Here is a 21,605-nt window from a genome sequence, read left to right on the forward strand (position 1 = left end):
CTCTCTCTCTCTCTTTCTTTTGTGTCTATACTTTTACTTCTACAGCTACATATGTAAGGATCATATTAATTTCTAATTTGAACAAAGGCAGAACAAAGTTACATATTCACAAAGTTTTCACTCAGCCAAGGTAGTGAAAATAGAGGACCAAGAGATCCTACTGGACATGGCCTTACCTGAATAGTATGAATTCAAAGAAAACAAATAAATTTTTAAAAAAACGTAATCAAGGATGTTTATGGACAATAAATGGCTAACTTTTTTTTTATTATTCACACATTCATTCTCATGTTGAAGCTTCTTATAAAATAAATTGGACGCTTCCGAGATCAATATTAGTAAACGGCACACATAATACTAGAATCAGGCCAGAGAACAAAACTGTGGAAATATCTTCAAAAGAAAAACTTCCTTACTCCCCAATCAATTTTAGGGTGTTATTTTCCTGTACATAACCAATAATTTAAAATTTTGAAGAATGAATTAAATAGAGACTATTTGGCTTGGGTCTCTTCTAATCAAACGCTGCAGCTTGGAGGCCCCATTAGTAGTAGTGGTCACAACACGAGGTGATCAAATACAAACCTTTAGTTGGGTAAACTCCATTAACGTTGCAAACCAACCTTCCGATACTTTCGTATTTCCTGTACTTGAAGCATTAGATAGAAATACAAGAGCAGGTGCTCATCGAAGATCGACCATGAAGAGCCAGCAGATTATGCGCCAAACACAAATGGACGGCCAATTTATGTTGTAGTACGTAATGGAATTGGCATTCTTCAAGTTAGAAAAGAACCTCCTGTAAGCGGATACATAAATCTTGCTTCTGCTGCCATTTACGTTGCCACAACATCTCAAAACTGTACAAAACGGAAGAAAAACAAAAATATTTAAACACAGTTTTATTTGCCAAGCATCCTTTGAAAGCGTGCAGAGAAAAAAGAAGAAGAAACAAAGCAGCAACACTTGACATGGCAATCTGATGAAGGAAACAAAGAAGATATCCATGAGCTTGGGCAGAGACCACTCAATCCACAATGAGTACAATATTAATTCCTGAGTAAAGCTAAAAAGCATTGTGACAAGATGACATGGTTTTATTTAGCTGACCAAGCAAATAAATGGTAATTGAAGCAGTTACTTCTAGATGGTCCTTTCAGATGGTCAGCCATATTGAGACTAGAGACAGCCTGGTCAAAATGGGGCATGAAGAAACCTATATCTTAAAAAAAGCTGCTTCATCCTTATATTTCTATCCTAATATTCCCAAGATTGAACTTGTTCAACGTGCTATTGTCATTCAATTTAATTTTGACTTAGTTTTCTTGAATGGATTTCCTCTAATATCCTAAAGAACGTAATAATAACTTGTGTGTGCAGCTCAAGAACACTAAGTTAAAATTTTGCAGCCACACCCACACTCGGTTCATAACCGACTCAGGTAAAAGGCAGCCGATGTCAGGCTGCCGCATCCGTGTGACACAGGCTTCGAGAAATATAGCGATCCGCCAAATTAGAAAAAAGTTTGAAACAGCTAAAAGTAATTCCTCACAAAGAATACCCATCACAAATATCCAAAATTATTCTTTTAGTAAAAAATATGGACACACACATATATATATATATATATATATATATATATAGAGAGAGAGAGAGAGAGAGAGAGAGAAATAGAGAGAAAGAGAGAGCAAGGAAAGTTGGTAAAAACCAGACCACTTGGGTAAGGGAGAAAATCCAGGCCCATTATAATTAAATTTTAAAGTATTCTTTTTCTACAATTTAACTTTACAGATATGATCTGAAGAGTGATTTGGTGAGAAACATATATTAAGTTAGTCATTTTTTAATTTAATATTATTTTTTAACCAAAAAGTGAACAGCTCATATACCATCAAAATTTTGATAGTAGAAAAGACCGATTTTTTTAGAAAAATCACTTGAACTAAGACATGATTTATCTTTAAATTAGTGTCTCTAAACATATTAGAAAGTTTACATTTTGTTTAAAACACTTTTTAACACAAATTTAAGAGGTCTAGTTTTTATCCCTTACCCAAGTGGTTTAGTATTTACCAATTGATCATATATTTATGGGCATGAAGTTTTGCTTGCAGCGTTGCTAAGCTGAAAAGCAACACACATGCATGGTAACCAAAAATTTTACCATGTTGGAAAATAAGTCTAGTTCATTACGTGGTTTTTAGCAATTTCTAGAAGTTAATAATGTTCTTACTCTTTTTATTTGAGTAAGAACATTATTAACTTCTAGAAATTGCTAAAACCAACATAACCAACTAAACTTATTTTCCAACATTCCAAATATTAAGTTATCTCCCGAACGACTAAAACAGAACAATTACCTCATTGTCCAATTTATGTCAATTGAGAACTATGTTTTTCAAGCTTCCTCGTCCACCTCTTCTATATCATCAACAATGACATATCTTGCTGTTCCATTTTCATGTAATGAACCAATTGTCTTTTCATGTTCACTTAGATGGCCTTTCTGAAGCTTGTGGTACCTGAAAATTCAACATTAGCAGTCACAGACCTTGGTTTCTTTGTTCTCAAGTATCCATGTAACTGGTGTAGATATTGAAAATTAATAACTTCAATCTATGCTGCAGGTTGACCATCAAACATGCCGCAATTTAGAGCTTGTAACTAGACATTCAGCATGTTATAATCTAAGGAAGAAAGGGTTGGTAAAAAAGCTAAACAAACCTTGCAATCATGCACATGGGGTAACAAGTTACCCTTATATGGTTAGAACAAGTCAAAAAGTTTTACTTACTTGTACCAGTTAAATAAACTGACACCAACCATTATGATGAAGAGACCAAGTCCTTTCAACAAATTGAACTCATCATGGAAGTAAAATATTGCAACCTGAGTTAAAAATAAGTATTAGACTATATGTGATATAATTAATATTATAGCTAATCAAGATCTAATGTCAACTATGTAACTAAGACTTAAAAATCAACTCCGCAGATTAGGAAAACCGTTAGATTTATGATTATGATGAAAGACAGAAGCATAGATAAACTGAGGCTCATGATCCTTGCGACTGAATTTCATGACCGGAACTGAATGAATAATGCAGATGTGACAAATTTCTCTTGACATTCATTCGTATAAGAAAACTGAAATCATGAAGCAGGGCAAGAAAGACGTTTCCAAACTCAAAGATACAGGTCGAGATATGGTGATCCTGAAGATCTCACGATAAGATCATGCTATTGTACCCATTACATAATGAGCAACATAGATTGTGGTAAGTCCAGTGAAGAGGAGAACTCCCATGTCATTGTAATAAAGATGATGAAGTTTCTGATTTAATCAGAACAGGCAAGAGAGATTTTGTGTGTATAAATTCCATCTATCATCTAAAATGCATATCAGAATTAGATCGTTAAGAAACTGATCACATCAAAACTGTCAAAAGAGGGGGATCTGAGTGTGTTGTAATAATGTTCATATAAGTTGATTGCCGTGTGACAGTAAAAAAAAAAAAGGATTGTCTGCCATTTCTTAGAGATGCTATAAATCTGTTTCAATACAGCGCATGTCACATCAAAATCCATCTACATAATTAACATAATTAAATGCAAATGAGGCTGTCAATATTGGCCATGGAATTTTCACATTGGAAAAATGGAAACAGCCCACAAAAACCAAACACTGAACCATGATCAAAATGGTTGCAGAACAAGTTTTTTAATCTGATCGGCAACGGGCCAGGGAGATGAATCAAACATGGAAATAAGAAGGAAGTAACATGCGTATGCATGAGTATCAAAGAGAAGAGTGCATGAACTTGCAGCATACACCACCGAAGAAAACAAAGGACAAAAAATAGATTTTCAAAAACAACCAAATAAAATAATCTGAAAACAATAAGACTGGCCTTAAGTCCAACGGATCTTGTAACTTCAATAATCAGGTTACCGGACAAAGGGAAAAAAGGTTGGAGAAACTCAAACATGCACGATATAAACTGTCGTAAGCTTTGGAGTGGCAAAAATATCTCACAAATATATAAAGGCAGCACTTCAAAATATGAAGGGAAAATGTGGACCGTTAAGCCAATCTAACGTTTACAACTTTACAATGCCAGTATTTTCAAAATATCAAGACTACGTCAGAGTGATTATTTTTCTCAGAAAGACAACGGAAAGACAAAAGAATAATAATAAAGCATTACCTTTTTTTTCTTAATATTCATTTTAAAACTTTAGCGCATCTAATCTTAGCAATACTTCAAAGAAAAGTAAAAATGCCACAACAAATTAATGAATGAAAGGGCCGCCTTTAAGTTTTTATTATGATGAACTGGCTTGTCAATGAGATAAACAATTACCTTTGTCTTTTAGAAAAAAAAAAAGATAATCAGGGAAATAAATCCATAACATGAACCGGGCTTAAAAAATGAAAAACATGGAAACGCTTGAGATAAATTAGGATTTTATGTTGAGAAATTAATAGGGTTCAAACACGTAGGTGCTAGTCTCATAAGGAACCATCTCAACGTTTAATTTTTCCTGGATTAACAGTTGACAAAAAATGAAGGAGTAAAATGAGCTGGGGCATTTTGATCATCCAGTATTAATTCACATTTTTTCTCTTTTTTTCTCAACTGCCAATCAGGAAAAATCAAAAGCTGAGATGGGTCCGTAGAAATTTAGCACTTAAGAGTCTGGCACCTGCCAATTTCTCTTTATATTGTTGCTTCCTTTTATGGTTCTGAAAATGAATAGGAGTCAATAATTGACTCGTGGTCATGGGTATAATTAGTTTGGCAGGATTAGAGTTCCTTGTATAGATATGCAAGGTAAGTAAGGGACTGTTGGTATTAATAAAAGAATGGAGGTGCATCCTTTGAAGAAGGATTGCTTTTCCCTCCCTTTAGCTCGCTCTCTGCTTCTCTCCAAGCAGTATCCTGAAACATACCATCTGGTATTAGAGAAAGACTAACGCCACGTCAAGGAGGAACAAAACTTTCAAGTTGGACAATGTAAGGGATAAACAGCAAAGAATTCAGGTGCTCACTCACTGCTCACTGCTAGCATCAATTGGGTGGAAGCATCAGTTTAACAAATGGTAGGAAAACTTGGTTGATTTTTCCAGAGAAACCCCATTGACTATTGAGATGAGAACTCCAATAGCAAACGCCTCTGTGGGCAGGGAACAGCAAGGCATCCATGTCAGAATGGCGAGGATCAGTTTTCCATATTCAGTGGGGATAATTCCTTGGGTTGGGTTTTGAGGTTTGAGCAGCTCCAGAGTGCAACGCACACCTGACGACCAGAAAGCGTTGATAGTGACTATTGACCGGAAGGGCTGAAGTACTACTTAGTTTTTAGGAGGCACAAAGGGGTAGGGTGCCAGAGATTTTTCAGTTAAACCCTACGCTCTTAGACAGACTACAAGTACTTGAGACTTGAGAGTACATGTTCCGAGGACATGTCTTTGTTCAAAGAAACGTAATCTGATTACGTTCCGCGTTTGACTGTATAGGAACAACATCTATAATCATACCATATTTTCTAGAACTGTAACATGGTGTTTATGGAACGTCTTCTAGGAACATGTCTTCCGAGTTCAAAAAAATCTTCATATCAAATGCCCTCTTATGCACTACTTTGATCTTGCAAGTAAACGACTGGGAAAACTGGAGAGTAGTTCTCAAACAAAATCAGAGCCCTGTCACTTCAACAAGCAAATACATAAGAGGAAGCAAGAGTATTTTCAACCGTGGGAAAGAATTACTTGCCATCATTCTCACAGTTGCAAAAAGATGCCCATACATATTAGGATGTAAATTTGTCATTTATTCAGATTGTCGCAGCTTAAAATTCATCATGGACTAATGCATCAATACTCCCCTGCAGCATATATGGATCTTGCACCTTATTGCTACGATTTTTTAGTCAGATATTGCAAAGAAGCACTCTCATGACTAAAGGGTGAGAGTAGCCACCCTTTCAAGCATGCCAAATTCAATTTCAAATACTCAGCTACAACAGGAAATGGACTTGGAAAATCTAAAAAAAGTTAGCAACTGCAAAAGTATCCACCAAGAAAGAAAGAGCCAATTAGGATGGAACTCAATTTTCACAAGAGTGAATTCCAGTCTCCAGACCCTGCTAACCATGCAACTACACTACACCAATTGCATGATATGCCCAGTGATGTCACAAGGAATATATAATCACACACTTCATGGATTGAAGATTCATTTGGAAATGAATGTGGAGAAGCATATACGTAAAGAAACGTGTTGTACATCGATACACCAAAAAGGAGTCAATATAGCCATTAGCCCTATTGCAACCCTGCTCATTCCTGAGGGCATATGGTAGGAGATTTCTCTAGATATAGGGGAAAGGATTACTCCATGTTAGGCATAAGTCAGTCATCTTAGTGGTTGAACACCTTCCCAATTGTGGACCCTTCATTCCTCTAGGGTAGCCATACCAAAAAAAGGAAGTAGTTCCAATATTATGGACCATGTTGCAAAGCTCTACATCATAACAAAATTGATAATAGGCCACCAGAACTCGACTTTTCATAACTACAGACTGGGACATTCTCATGATTCCTCCTCAAAGGCAGCAATTATTTTATGGTAGGTTGCTAATTGCTAACCAGAAGTTAGCACACCAACATTGTGGCACTTTCAAGTCTAACTGCAGATCAATAAAGCAGCCTGTAAGTTTAAGTTACAGGCTACTTCTGCTATACACAATGTTTTCTATGCATCCAACTTCCAAGCTCAAGCCTATTATGGAACACCATCAAGGATGAAGTACTCTTTGAATGTAGCTGTAATGCCCATGCTCATCCCCTTGTATCTCCTAGATTGACAAAGGTGGATTGTAGCAGACAACTCACTTAAAGATCCAAACTGAATTACACTTAGGGGCCACAATTGAGATACAACTTGGGAGACAGAGGATGAGTTCCTAATGTTATCCCACTTACCATCACCTAGAGGGCAACATCTATTTCAGGCAGGAAGTCAGATGGTGCAGTCTTTTATAGTTTAAAAATGAATACCAGCTACATAACCTCCATTACCATTATAGGAATTGGATCATGGGTGTTTTCAGATATGTGGTCATCGAAACACAACCTGCCCTAGTAGGACCAGGATTTTCTTGTATAAACTCCCATTGTCATAGATATTCGCTAGATTTTCAAAAATCTCACAATATCTATGAGAAAATCAAATAAAACAAAAAAGGAAAAAATGTGAGATTTTGAAAATCCTGCCAAAAATAAAATTTTCGAGAATTTGTAGCAATTTTTCCCTATCTTTTAATTGTTAAGGTTTTTATTGTTTTTTTAATTTTTAAAAATTGTTGAGATTTTCCTGAGGTTTACCCGAGATGAACAACTTCACCAAAAAATACCGGAGAAATTTCCAAAATCATGGTGTAAACTGCATAAGGAAATGTACGTATGACAATATGCATTCTTGAAACAAAAACTGAGGCACCTTCCTTGGCCCTTGCAGTATGCCTGCTTCTCTCTCTCTTTATATCTATATATATATATATGTGTGTGTGTGTGTGTGTGTGTGTGTGTGTGTGTGTGTGTGTGTGTATAAAGAGATGAAGTGGAGAGAGAGAGAGAGAAGAGGAAAAGTGGGCTGGGTGGTGGAGGATAAGGAGAAAAGCACCACACTTCAAGTAACATCAGAGTGTAAAACCCACAGGAAAATGTCAAAGACAGAAATTGGTGGCCCTTGAAATATGGCATCACAGAAGTAAAATTCTATATAAGCATGTCTTAGAGGGTACTATACCACAATAGTCACAGCTTCCTTGACAACACCTGCAATTGTGACTGTCACAGCACTCGTTGCGGAAACAAGAATGTACTCCATTAAAACCTGCAAAGATAAGTTAAATCCGCAATTAATAGATAAAATACACGACGACATAAGGTTATCTTCACGAAGTTTCCGATATGTTGTCTGTGCAAGGGGATATCAATCTGTGTCAAGATGGAATATCAACATGACAGCCCAGAAAGCATAAAATTAAGAAAACAGCTTGAATTAGAAAGAAATACGGCATCACAAGCCACTTACCATAAAAAATGCAAGAGCACCTCCAATAATCATGAGCAAGCAGCTTCGAATGATGTGCCGTGAATCATCAAAGTAGCTGCTTTGCTTAAAATGGATCCAAGGATCAAACAATAGTGAGAGTAAGGCAGTGGAAAAAGCCATGATTGGAGCGATATAGCTCATAAAAGTAATAGGATTCTTCAACCCTGAATAACGTCATAAGAGTAGCTCATTATAAAGGAAACAGATGCAATGAATTCTACAAGTAGAAAAAAAAAAGAGAAAGAATTGACACGTACCATATGCTTCTCTCTTCAAGTTGTTGAAATTTTTCAGTTCAAAACAAAGAGAAAAAATGTGATGGTTAGGCTTCAAGGAAGGAAGAAAATTGATAAATGGATACCTAATGGGAGCGTATTGTCAACAACTGTAAAGGGAAAAAAGAAAACAGAACATGGGAGCCGTAATATCAGAAAAGCAGCCCTACAACAGACAAGCTACAAATTAAGGGATAGCCTCTGATTTAAGATCTAAGGTGATTTAAAATAATTGAGAATCTTAGATCGACAATCGATGAATTTTACAGAACCCACTCCCTCCCCCAATCTGAGGTTTTAGCCCATAAATTAAGATCTCAAATCCTTTTTTTCATATAATGGTAAAATTGTTTATACCGTGGGTCTTACATGAAAATAAAAAGAGTTTTAGATCAATCTCCCCTCTAAGATCGGAAGCTATCAAACACACCTTACTTTCCCTAAAAGCTTTCAGGAGATCCACCCATGAGGCACAGAAATAATCCCACATTCCAGCAGCTATCCGTATCCATATCGAAGGTTACGTGGTTCTTGGAAAATCCAGGTAAATCAAGCGTCATACGGAATAGTATAGGATTAAATAAATCCGTTTTGTTGGAACAACATGTTCTCATTATCAAACACCGGACTAGTAAACGCATTGAGATGAACCCATCCTCCCTCGCTCTCTCGTACGTGCGTAGGTTCTCTCTCTCTCTCGCCCCCTCTGTCTCTCTCCCCCTCTCTCTCACATCGCGGTTTGCGTACCGCAGAGAGCAGCTCTCCTCTTCTGCCGTCCACAGTGTCTTTTTCTTCACTTGCGTCTTTTCCTTTTGCCAACTAGAATTGCTATTGACTCCACGTCCACTTCCACCGTTTTGTGCCCTCCTCTTTTCCGCCTTCTACAACAGATCCTGGTATGCGTATTCGTTTCGTCAATCACCCTTCACAAAAGCAAAAGGAGGTTCAAGGCCATCTCCCTCTCTCTCCCAACAGGCAAAGGTGAGCCGCAAGCACTTCATCCCAAGCATCACTAGACCTGTCATATAGAATGCATGTTTGTGCTTTTTTTTTTCAAGAGCGGTTGCTGGAAGAGAACTGGCGCCTTAATCCGACTTTTTTCATGTACACCAAATGTTTGTCAGAATTTCCCGAAAGGCAACTGCTGTGAATATAACATTTGCAAATGCCCTGGCTTTGTCCTCATCATGCTCTGGCTTCTATTTTTGCCTTTGCATGTCATTTAGGTCCAGTGATGTTTAGGGATGAAGTGCTTGCAGCTCACCTCAGGTTTTTTGCCCTTCAGTTAGAGCAGGTAATGTAGTTTAAACTTGGTTATAAAACAAATACATTTCCCTGTGACAGGAGATCACCAAGATCATGAATGTGAAACTTGCCATTACATGTGTCATTTTTGTTACTCTATTCTGTTTTCTTTGATGCAGCTGTGGCCTTACAAGCGACGTAGCTTTTTAGAATTGTCAATTGATGTCTCTAGTGTGGTATCAGTTGCCTTTTGGTATTAGAAGCAATGTAAGTTTGTTAACGTTTGCCTTCGCTTAATTAATTAGGTAACAAGTCTGAGTTATCATTGAAAGGGTGCATGTTTGGTAGCATCATCCATTGATGGTACCATTCGCATTGGAGAACTTGACATAAAAGAGGAACCCACCTTTTTACTGTAGCTTTAATCTATTGAGGTTCCACGTAAAATCCATGTAAGAATGATCATTCCAATATAAGATAACTTGATAATTACTTAATTAGAGAGACCTTCTATATCATTTTATGAATCTTTTTTGCAGTTAGATTTTAGTTTCGAGTTATTTGACACTTGAATTGCTATCCATACTTCAACATAAAGAGCTAGAAAATCAAGCATGAATTAGCACATGCATTCAAACTGGAATTGGATAGATCCTTCGATACATTATTTGTCAACCAATTTGCTTCACACAACTATAAAAGATTTTCCTCATAAAACGTCCCACATAAGTGGTTGAGATCAAGTAACTATTATTTTACACATATTGATCTCGTTCTGTTCATACTTTACCATAGGACTACATAAGCCTTTACATGTTAATGGGATGTCATTAGAGAATCAGAAACCTCTAAATAAAGCATCGGTTGTAACCTAGTCGAATAACTTGCCTTGGCTACCAATGTAATTGCTGCTACATTTCTAGTATGAAAGCTTCATTGATCCTATCATTTGTTTAAAAGAGTGCTCTGGGAGTCTAGAAATGTTGTTCTTGTTCGGTTAATATTGTGCATAGACATGTTTGGGGCTATACAATTGTTTACCTAGCAGTAAGAGTTTTTTCTCTTTTAGTACGATTGCATGTGCACATTATAACATCCCATATGTATAAGAATGACTTGGGAAATAATCATATAGGCAAAAAATTGAAAGAGAATGATGCTCATATATGCCTAAGCGAACTACTTTCTTCTATCCAAGCTTGGAACCTTTAGGTGTCAAACAAAAACAGATGGTGAGGTGGGTTGATAGCTATGGAGCTGGGTGCATGGGTTAGCTGCAGTCTAAGTAAATTTATTCATTACCAAAGTGATGCTTAATTCTAGTGCCTATAGTCCGACATCTGATGAGATGTATTCCTCAGAGAGAGGACAAAATTTAACATATCGTGTGTAGCAATGGGTAGGGAATAGCATATTTAAGAAATTTGAGTGAAAAGTTAATGTTTCCCATATACGAAAAAGTCTAATTACTAGCTTGAATCCTGGTTCATATCCTTTTCAAGTGTTAAAAGAAATTAAGCTAGGGAGTGGGTTGAGTGCCATTAAGTCAATGCTTAGCAATTCTGGATCAGGTCATTTCACACCTTGCAACTTTCAGTTTGATAGACCAACTCTTCTACCCCTCCAAAGAGTCTAGCCTATGACAATCTGGCCTCAAAACAATTGAGATAAAGATCATGTCACTCAAAAGGTTGAGTTTCTCTATTGCAGAACAATCTACGACCAGTCAACCACACATATGACCAGCAATAAGTATATTATATACAATAATAGAAGGTTCGAGGGATCATAACATGCTTCTCACTACAAATCATAAAAAAAAAAATGAATTCGAAAAACAAGAAAAGAAACAATAAGAAAGCACTCCTGCAGCATTATGCTGTATAAAGTAAACATTTGGGTTCAAACTAATATATGTTATAAAACAGAATCAAATCGAGAAGTGGGAAAAGAAAAAGTAGAACATAGTACCTGTAATAGAATTTGAGTCATTGACCAACGAAATCCTGACATAACAGCAGCAAGCATAACAAACAAAAACCCTTGGAATGCAAACTCTGTCTCTTTGGCTACTGCATGTCCACAAAAGTTGTATAAGAGTCAAAAGATAATCTCAAAATAGCATGAGGAAGATCAAAAGTAGAATCTTTCAATAACTAACGAGGTGCTAACAACGGCTAATGCTTAAACAAATAAAGTAATAGAAGTTCTTCAGCCAAAATAATGTTTTATTCTAGGGAAAAAATACAAAACTAAGATATGCTTCTGGTAATTTTTCAACTATATAACCAAAGTTATGCTTAGGGTGCAAGCTTCCTTTATCATTAAGCTTTCTTTCAACTGCTACATTTTCTAACATTTTATTTGCAGTTATCTGACTCATTGTAGATGGTTTTGTACATTTTAAGCATGAGGCTAATTAAACTTGTTCACCATGTCAGTTGATGTTTATCTAGGAAAATACAGACTTGTGTAATCTAAAATAACCAATCTTCTCAAAGAAGCCATCCTCCCACAAAACAAGTTTCTTGTCAACCCATGCCACATCATACTGTTCTATTCATGATCCAATTGTAGGTAAGTAGTATGGAACATAGTTAATGCAATTGGAATTGTACCAAAAACTTTGTTTCAAACATTTTTGCAGAATTTTATGGTGAGTAAAATCTCAAAGCAAACATTTTATAGCTGGAATAGACCATCTGAATGTAAATTATCAACTCCCTAAAGAGGCATAAGGACTTAGCTAGCTAATTACAAAATCAACACCTCATAAAGCTAGAACAGAAAAAAGCTGGCTGAAGGATTGTATATCAAAAAGCCAAAACTGATGTACCTCGTCCAAACTAAAACCAACTACATTTTTCACATGCTTCCACTAAATTTAACATGAGAGCTAATTACCTGAAAGATTTACTTCTTTTTAATAGAAAAAACCAATTTGTATGGGTGATGCTTATCAAAGAAGCAAAAAAGCAGAAAGGTACATGACCTCCTGAAAGATTTTAATGTATGGAACAAGAGCAATATGTAGGTTTCACAAAAGCATTTTATGGAGTGATTGTTATGGCAAGGAACGAAGAACAAAATTGTGATAAGTTGATAGGGGGAATACTTGTGTTTTAGCTAGTTGTAAATGTAATAAAGGTCAACAAAGAATAAAGAGATCACCATTGCGACACTGACATTGCTTTGACAGTTCAAAATTGTTATGGTGAAAAGCAAGAAAGAGAAACCCATAAGGCCATAACATGCTACCTCACTACAATGGTATCTTTTTTTGAAGAAGTCAAATAAGCATGAGTTGCATATCGACAACAAAACTGTCTGACCTGTTAAGAGGACTCCAGTAGAGATTATGAATATGATCCCCAAAAGTTTAAGGCTTGGAGCTTCCAACCTTAAAAAACTAACAAAATTTTAGAGCACTAACATCTATAACAATAACCTTAATGAAGACATATATAGATATTTATCTAATGAAGCATGCAAACAAAGTGAATAGATCTAGTAAATCTTAAATTGATCTCATGCAAACAAAAAGCAAGTTTTATCACATGAAAATTATTAGAGTTGCAGTTTCATTACTTATGAACTAAAGCAACACATGCCATACATAGTCACTTTATTCCAGTGACTATAAGATATGTATCAGCATAGCTTTAAAAGTAGGGTCGTCGATTGAATTAATTTAGCTTTCATTGGTGTTGAATCTTCAATAAAACTTCAAAAAATCAAAGTAAATAGAAATTTTAAGTGAAATGACAAGCATCTAATGTTGAACAGAAAAATAAAAACCGCTTTCAGCCGTGGAGTGTGGAGCAAGCATATGAGAACCACTATTATACACTGCTGTCAGACAATGTTATCTGAACACAATAGGACTAAATTCAATTGACTCTTCCAAACTTCAAAGTAACCATACCTAAATAACTAAATGAGATGAAAGTCATTTCATATAATATAACGAAGTTGAAGATGTCAGATGGTGTAGGGAAAGACATTGAAGGCCAGATGAGAGTGCAATTGTGAAAGAAATGGCACTTACTTGAAGGAAAAAGCAAATAGAAGGAGAAATACTGGAGATGCAGATTTACACTGTACAACATGAAGAAGCAAGATGTAAGTCCTACTTACAATATCGTATTATGTTAAAGAAAGCTGATATGAAAAAGTGCCTGAGAGGTATGTCACCATTGTAGCAAATGTCACAGATATGAAAACAAGAGATGCATTGCTCAAATTTATGTCCAGTGCAGTTCCAAGAGCAGTTGGCACGACTAGAGAAAAGATGAAAAAGAAAAAAGGTTCAGTAGTGGGCGAGAAATCGAACCTAACAAAGTCTACATGATAAAAAAATTATGCAGATCATTGGTGCTTTTAGCCAACTTATCATGACTTGAAGTTGACTATAAGTTTTAACAAATTGACTTGCCAGCTTACTATTTCTGTTCCTATCAATAAAAAAGGTGGCTATCTACCAATCCTCTTTTCCTTGATGAATGGTTAAAAACCTAAAATACTTTTATGACTAAAGCCCGATAGTCGTCTTCATAAATACATGGACCACAAAGTAGACCTGAGTATGTATGCTTAATCATAGCTCCTATAGACAACAGGCAATGAACAAAATTTCCTGGTTTCGACTATTGACTAAGCCATAGAATGTAAAGATTTACTACAAAATCACATTCAAGTTTTGAACTTAATGCATCAAATATCAAGGAGCAATCTGAAACAAAGGAAGCCCCTATTATCATCACATATCAAGGAGCAATCTGAATGGAATTGAAGCCTAATTTTACAATAGTGAAAACTTTCAGCCAGCCAGTCAATTTTAGTGGAAATAAATATAAAAAAATGTACATGACATGCACCTCAATTGATAAAATTTTCAAAATTGAAGATTGCAACTTCAACATGTTCATGCAGCTTTTCTCGTAGCACGAATTGCTTGATTCAACAAATTTGCCAAACATCCAGTCAGGCTTCTCTGTTTGGACCCGGACAAAAAAACAAAGTTTATAGAGCAATTTCCTAGTAGTATAGAGCTTCCAAGTTTCCAGCAACGTGTTGGCACTTAATAAAGAAAGAGTTTTCTGTCATTTGCCTTGAAAGTAAGATAAAAGCAAACCACAATTGCTGATTTCTTGTTTCATGGGAACAGGAAAAGCTAAACTTCTCAAAAGAAAAAGGAAAAAGAGTTATTGCTCTGCAGAGAAAATAAGAAGATGAAAAGAAATGCTACTGTATGGTCATTACCCCTTAGGAAGTAGTTCCTCCAAGACATGACTTCACTTGCTTCAAATCTTTGAGACCAGAACCACATAATAGCCTTCGATAAAAGAGCTTGCATTGTAAAATGAACTGTATTCATCAGCAAGGGAGCTGGGAATTTTCCCAAGTGGTCTCCCAAAAGTGACTTGTTATATCTGCCCAATAGTTTTCTTATTAAGTTCATGACTTCATAAAAAAACTAATACAGAAGTATTTAATCTTTCACTCACACTGTCAAGCATGTGCTGGAAGTATACCATATAAGTGTAAAAAATAATGTCCTGAGCAACAATGTTGCAGAAATACAGCGCTGATCCTTTGGTTTCGGTTGAATCAAACATTCTACATTATCATCCTCAGTCGTGACTTCACGAAAACTCCTATCTTTAGGAGATGAAACCCGGCCTGGCACGCTGCCATTTTCATGCTCAACAAGAAACGGAGAGAAATTTTCTCCGCTTCCAGCAGAATCTTCATGATTGCGCGGCAAACTGACATCTTCTCCGTTTCCGGTACTATCTTCACGAATGCAGGGCGAATCATTTCCCGCGTCTTCATCATAGAGATGAACATTTCTATGGCGAAAACTGTTCGATCTGTTCAATAAGTGACCGATCTTAGCTGAACTGTTCCCCTCTCTATCCATGACCCCATTGTCAGCCCCATCGATCTGAACTATGGGCAGCTCAAAATCTCCATCCTCCCCCCCATTCCTCGAACTACTGTTCAAGCTATCAATCCCAACTTCACTGTACCACCTCGAGAAGGAAGGCTCCCTCCGAAGAACTGGGATCTTCCTAATTCCTTTATCTTCACCGCCTCCAATCTTGTTCAATACCGCCAGACCACCTTCTTCCTTTGCCATCTCCAAGTTTTTAACGTAGACCAACTATTCTATTATCTGAAACGATCAAAAAAATAGATTAAATAGATCAAAGTATCCCATTCTTGCCAATACACTCTTAGAATCAATAATTCCTTCGCCAGGAAACGGTCATTCAATTGATTTCAACCAGAGAACGTGCATTCCTACATCAAGAGTCGTTCCACAGAAACAGAAACAGTCTCACCAACAGAACCGAAACCGCAGCACCAGCTTCTGAATTCTCATTCAAAAAGAAGAAAAAGCCAAATCTGTAGAGGAACATAGTGGATTGATCATACCGCTAAGAAAGAGAACAAAGAGCATCAAAATCAATGAGAAAAAGTAGTCAGGATCGATCCAGAACGAGTCAAAATCGCTCTTGTTCGCGTATCCTTTAATCCACCAATCAAGCTTTTACTGGAAGGAGCGCAAACAAAAATCGAATTGTGTTGCAAAGGTCAGAATTGTCCGTGATCGTCGGCATGCATTGATTATTAGGTCGCATGTTCATGTTCTGGATCATGGGAGAGAGAGGGAAGGAGATCTAATGCGTGATAGTCGGGGTGTTCCCGTTACGTTCCCTTCACTCGCCGCTTTGACGGATTCGTGCATGCTATCCCTCATTCACAGAGCAACGTCCTTAAATTATAAGTCATGAACTTCATGAATTGAGACGACTTATGACATTGGTTCGACTCAGATCCCTCATTCCTTCTGCTTTTAAGGTTTTATTCAGCATTAGTGATGGTAGCTGTATACCCTTCAATATCTCACGTATAGCATTTAGGAGAATCTAATTAGAGACTTGCTTCTGCATAGACCTCACCCGCTATTCTCCTTAAAGCGATTCTTTATTTAGCATTTTAATCTTCCAACCCATGATTTCCTTGAAAATTACTCTTACTTTCGGTGGACGTGCCGAGGCAGTCGTTGGACCTCAATGCTGTCAGAGATGGCCGGAATGGCGTTGCAAGCGGTCACAAAATTATAATATGTAAAGGTAACGCTAGAATATGCTAAATGCTTCTCAGTTAGACATGAATTTAGTAAAAGCTTGTTTTTGAGACGAGAGTTTGATAAGAACAATTATAAAGTTATAAAATACTTTTTTTATGGACAAGTGTGCTCCTTCGATATAAATCTCCAACATTAATAACCTTCATCAAGGTGCAATCAAGCCGGTTTTCTGGTAGCGAGCAGCACAGCGAGAGAGGGGGCAGTGTGTTGCCTCTTGTGGTTTTCGGATTTGAGCGATTTTGTTGAGTGTGTCCCCTCACATGAATGTTACAGCATACTCTGCTAGTTTTTTGTTGGTGTGAGTCCTTGTCCTGTATGCTATTTTTGCCCTGTTGACAATGAACTCTTATTTTAGGTTGTGATTAGTTTGTGTATATATTCGTTGAATTTTAATTAAAGGATAGGTAGCCTGATCCCAGCGAACTTTCATTGGGAGTTGCAATCAAGCTGTAGCCGAGCCTCGACACCAACTCCGAGATAAATTACTAAAGTACAAAACTTTAACAGGCAAGCGAGTTTATTTGAACTACCCATACTAGTAGGTGATGACTATAACTTATAATCTGCTGATGGAGAGAGAGGAGAAAGAATATTGGGGTTCTTTAGCCAGACTACTTAGCCAACATGAATGCATGGGGCTGACCGTTTAGAATGTGCGAGCGCTGACATAGCAAAAATTAAACGACATGATGACATGCAAAATATGCACTAGTAACTCGTAGATAGTTGTTAAGGGTGTTTGGTATTGGATGGTAAAGATTAGGGAAAGAGCGACCAAATAGAAAGAACTTTTATTTCTTATTGTATAAGGATTTCCCAACGTAAGGTATTTATACACAATCAAAGGTTTATCTCATCTATTCACATGTATTTACAACAGAATAATAGATATGGCAAGATATAGGATCACGACCCAATCTGATTCCTGAAATCAGGATGTTGCTGATCCTGTGATGCTTATCCAAACATTGTCTAACGTCTAATACTCCCCCTCAAGTTGGTGCTCTAGGATCTAGGAGGCCTAGCTTGCTTCTTAATTTGATAAACGCATCTTTACCTAAAGCCTTAGTGAAAATGTCAGCAACTTGATTTTGAGTCTCCACATGTTTGGTATGAATTTCTCCATTCTGAATCATTTCCCTTGTAACATGACAATCAATTTCTATATGCTTGGTCCTTTCATGAGATACGGGATTTGCGGATATGTGAAGTGCTGCCAAATTGTCACAATATAATTTCATTGGTTGTTGATGTTTGATTCCAAGATCAATTAATAAATACATTATTTAAAACATCTTGCATGTCGTTAGGGCCATTGACCTGTAGTCAGCTTCTGCCGATGACCTAGAAATGGTGGTTTGCTTCTTTACTTTCCATGATATTGGATTCTCTCCAATAAAAATGCAAAAGTCTGAAGTGGATCTTTATGTCATTGGGCAGATGGCTCAATCCGAGTCACAATAAGCTTTGACACAAATTTTACTAGATGAAGACAAAAATATACCACAGCTTGGCATGGATTTCATGTACCGAAGAATTATAAAAGCTACATCTTGATGCATGTTGCTAGGTTGTGACATAAACTGACTTAGCAAGTGGATGTTGTGTAGGATGTTGGGCCATGTGATGGTGAGATAAACAAGTCGTCTAATCAATTTTTTGTAAAATGTGGGATCTTTCAATGGCTGGCCTGCTTCATCATCAGCTTTTCAAATGTTGTTCCATGGGGGTCTTGCTGAGTTTGGACCACTATACCCAGTCTCACTAAGAATGTCCATGTTGTATTTTCTTTGAGATAAGAATATGTCTTGTTTGGAATGGCCAACTTCAATACCCAAAAGGTATTTTAATGTGTCCAAATCTTTTAGCCGAAAATTTGTTGTTGATGACAGACTTTAATTTTGTAATGTTCTTTTGATTGCCTCCTACAATTATTATGTCATCCACATACACTATAATAAAGGTATTGGTATGGGCAGTTATGTTAGAGAATAACAAATAGTTTGCCTTTGACGGAGTGAAACTTAGTTGTATTAAGGTCTCAGTAAGTTTGAAGAACCAATTACGAGATGATTGCTTGAGCCCATATAATGACTTTTTGGCCGACATACCTTGTGCTCCCCCTGTCGGGTAAAACTGGAGGTACAGTCATGTATACTTTTTCGGAGAGGTCACCATGTAAGAAGGCATTATTGACCTCAACTTGGAATAGACTCCACCCTTTGATTTGGCAATAGACAAGAGACATTGTGACTTTAGCAACTGGTGAGAAAGTCTTCATGTAGTCGACACCCTCTGTTTAAGTATAACCTTTGGTGACAAGGCAGGCCTTATGGCGCACAATGGTGTCATCAGCATGGTATTTGAGTTTATTTACTCATTTGCATCCAATGGAGTGTTTGTTGGGAGGTAAATCAATGATGTCCCAAGTGGAGTTCTCTTCGAGTGCACGAACTTCAACCGACATAGCATCACGCCATTCTGGAAATTGCATCGCCTCGTGGAAGGATGATGGTTTGTGATGATGGAGAAGAGAAGTGAAGAAAGCTTGATAATTAGGAGAAAAATGTTGAAGATGAAGGTAGTTGGCGATGGGGTACCTGGTGCCTTTTGTAGATGCTGACGCCAATTCGGATGATTGAGTTGGATGAATGGAGTAGCATTGGAAGTCTTTGAGGTGTGAAGGCGGCGCACATACCCTGGTTGATCGCCGTAAGTGTGCGGCAACATCAGGCTGGACGTCGGCAGAGGCTGGTTGGGTAGGTATAGGTGATGTGGGCTGATATTTAGTAGTCGTGGTAGGAGGGTCTTTAGTAGGAATTGGGTTATTAGGGTATACATATTCAAGAGGCTCATGGATAGGGTGAGGTATTACAACAGTCACTATGGGTGTCCTTCATATTGTGAAAATGAAAGGTATCTTCAAAAAATTTAACATCACGGCTCGTAAAAATTTCTTGATTATTGAGGTCATATAATTTATAAGCATTTTGGCCAAAAAGATATCCTATAAAAATGCATTTGCGAGAACGTGAGTCAAACTTATGAGATTTGCCAATGTTATATGCATAGCATAAACATCCAAAGACTAGAAGATGCTCATACTTAGGTTTCTTTTCATAAAGAGTCTCGTAAGGAGTTTTGCCATGTAATGGTTGGGTAAGTAACCGCTTTAGCAAGTAAGCTACAGATAAAATACAATCTTCCCAAAACTTTATAGGAAGTCCAGCTTGAAAACGAAGGGCACAAGCAATGTTCAATAAATCCTTGTGCCTATGTTCCACCACTCCATTGTGTTGTGGGGTGGCAAAGTAATAGTGTTGGCGCTCTATCCCTTTATTATGCAACAATTTTTTCATGTGGGATGAAAAAAACTCAGTCCCATGGTCACTGCAAATTTATTTAACGATTGTAGAAAATTGATTTTCTATGAGGTTAAGGAATTTTTCAATGTAAAAATATGTTTCTGATTTTTAGCGCATAAGAAAAACCTAGGTGCAACAGGAAAAATTGTCCACAATAGTAAGAAAGTAATGGGTGCCCAATAGTTTTGGTGTTTGATAGCCTCTCTATATGTCAAAATGAACCAATTGAAAGATGTCAGTAATGGAAATAGAACTATTTGGAAATGGTAAATGTGTTTGTTTGGCAAGGTAACATGTAGAACAATGTTCATGCGTGTGAGAAGAATTAAAGAAATTAAAAATAGCCTTCAATCGGGGAAAAGAGGGGTGACCAAGTCGAAGATGCCAGAGATTAGCTGGTCTGACGAAGCAGTAGCAGCACGCGGTTCCTCACCCTTAAGGACGTATAGTCCATTTTCCATTCTACCCTTCCCAAACATCTTCATCGAGTGTCGGTCCTGAATAGTGCAAGAATCATTATCAAATATAACTCAACATTGATTTTCATTGACAAGTTTAGGCACTCATATAAGGTTAAAAGTAAAAAAAGGAACACAAGGAACATTATGTAAAGTAATGGAGGGGTTTAAGTGAATCTGACTGACATGTGTGATAGGTGTAGAAGAACCATGAGGAAGCTTGACCGGATTCGATTTAACTAGGGAAGGAGGAATAAGACTGCATAGTGAATTGGTGATATGGTGCATAGCACCAGTATCGACTATCCAAGTTTGGGAATTAGTTTGACAAGAAAGTGATAGGGTGGCAGTACCTATGAGATTGACTTCGGGAGTCTTGGAATCCATGAATTCCATAAATTGTTGGAAGAGGTCTGAATTGAAGGAAGCGGGTTGTTCTGGTAGTTTGATAGGGGTGCCGAGAGATGCAATATCATTGGAAGATGAGTTTGCTTGTGGTCGTTGTGATTGAGCACTAAAGATTTTCTTCTTAGCAAAGCCGTGTAGATGATAGCACCGATCCTTAGTGTGGCCTAATCAGCCACAATGGTCACATTGGGGTCTAGTGTAGCCCTTGAATCTAACGGCATTATCATGACTTGCATCTTGGCATTTTATGGCAGCTGCCGCTGGAGTGGAATATGAAGCTCTTGTTGCTTTTCTTCTTTGACTAATAATGCATAAGCCTTGGAGGTGTCGGGCATTGGTTCCATAAGAAGTATTTGGCTGCGGATAGAGCCATAACTTTCATTCAAGCCCATCAAGAACTGAATTAGTCTGTCATGTTCTTGTATCTCATTCAACTTTTTTATCACTCCATAATCACATATCAGTAGAGTGACATATGCATCATATTCATCCCATAAACATTTGATTTTGTGTATAATAGATGCTTATAGGAGATTGACCTTGTTTGCAGTTGATGATTTGTTGTGGAATTTG

General features: G+C 37.1%; 1 protein-coding gene across 4 annotated transcripts; it reads right to left on the reverse strand.

Moving 5' to 3' along the window:
• Positions 1 to 374: 374 nt before the first annotated feature.
• On the reverse strand, positions 375 to 16,437 carry LOC116261540 (probable sugar phosphate/phosphate translocator At1g06470). 4 transcript variants are annotated; one of them, XM_031640353.2, is made up of 13 exons: positions 16,084 to 16,415; positions 15,150 to 15,820; positions 14,905 to 15,074; positions 13,837 to 13,922; positions 13,691 to 13,740; positions 12,975 to 13,042; positions 11,614 to 11,714; positions 8,380 to 8,392; positions 8,102 to 8,286; positions 7,814 to 7,900; positions 2,795 to 2,889; positions 2,361 to 2,522; positions 375 to 860 (listed from the first exon to the last, which is right to left on the reverse strand). In XM_031640353.2, exons 2-12 carry the CDS (start codon positions 15,782 to 15,784, stop codon positions 2,399 to 2,401), a joined length of 1,614 nt encoding a protein of 537 aa, XP_031496213.1. In that variant the 5' UTR covers positions 15,785 to 15,820; positions 16,084 to 16,415; the 3' UTR covers positions 375 to 860; positions 2,361 to 2,398. The 4 variants fall into 4 exon arrangements, with proteins under 4 accessions (XP_031496213.1, XP_031496214.1, XP_049935727.1 ...); XM_031640354.2 differs by having other exon boundaries at positions 15,990 to 16,415; XM_050079770.1 differs by lacking the exon at positions 8,380 to 8,392 and having other exon boundaries at positions 8,102 to 8,185; positions 15,150 to 16,416.
• Positions 16,438 to 21,605: the final 5,168 nt, after the last annotated feature.

The sequence above is a fragment of the Nymphaea colorata genome, chromosome 9 (assembly GCF_008831285.2).
Source record: "Nymphaea colorata isolate Beijing-Zhang1983 chromosome 9, ASM883128v2, whole genome shotgun sequence".
Lineage (NCBI taxonomy): Eukaryota > Viridiplantae > Streptophyta > Magnoliopsida > Nymphaeales > Nymphaeaceae > Nymphaea > Nymphaea colorata.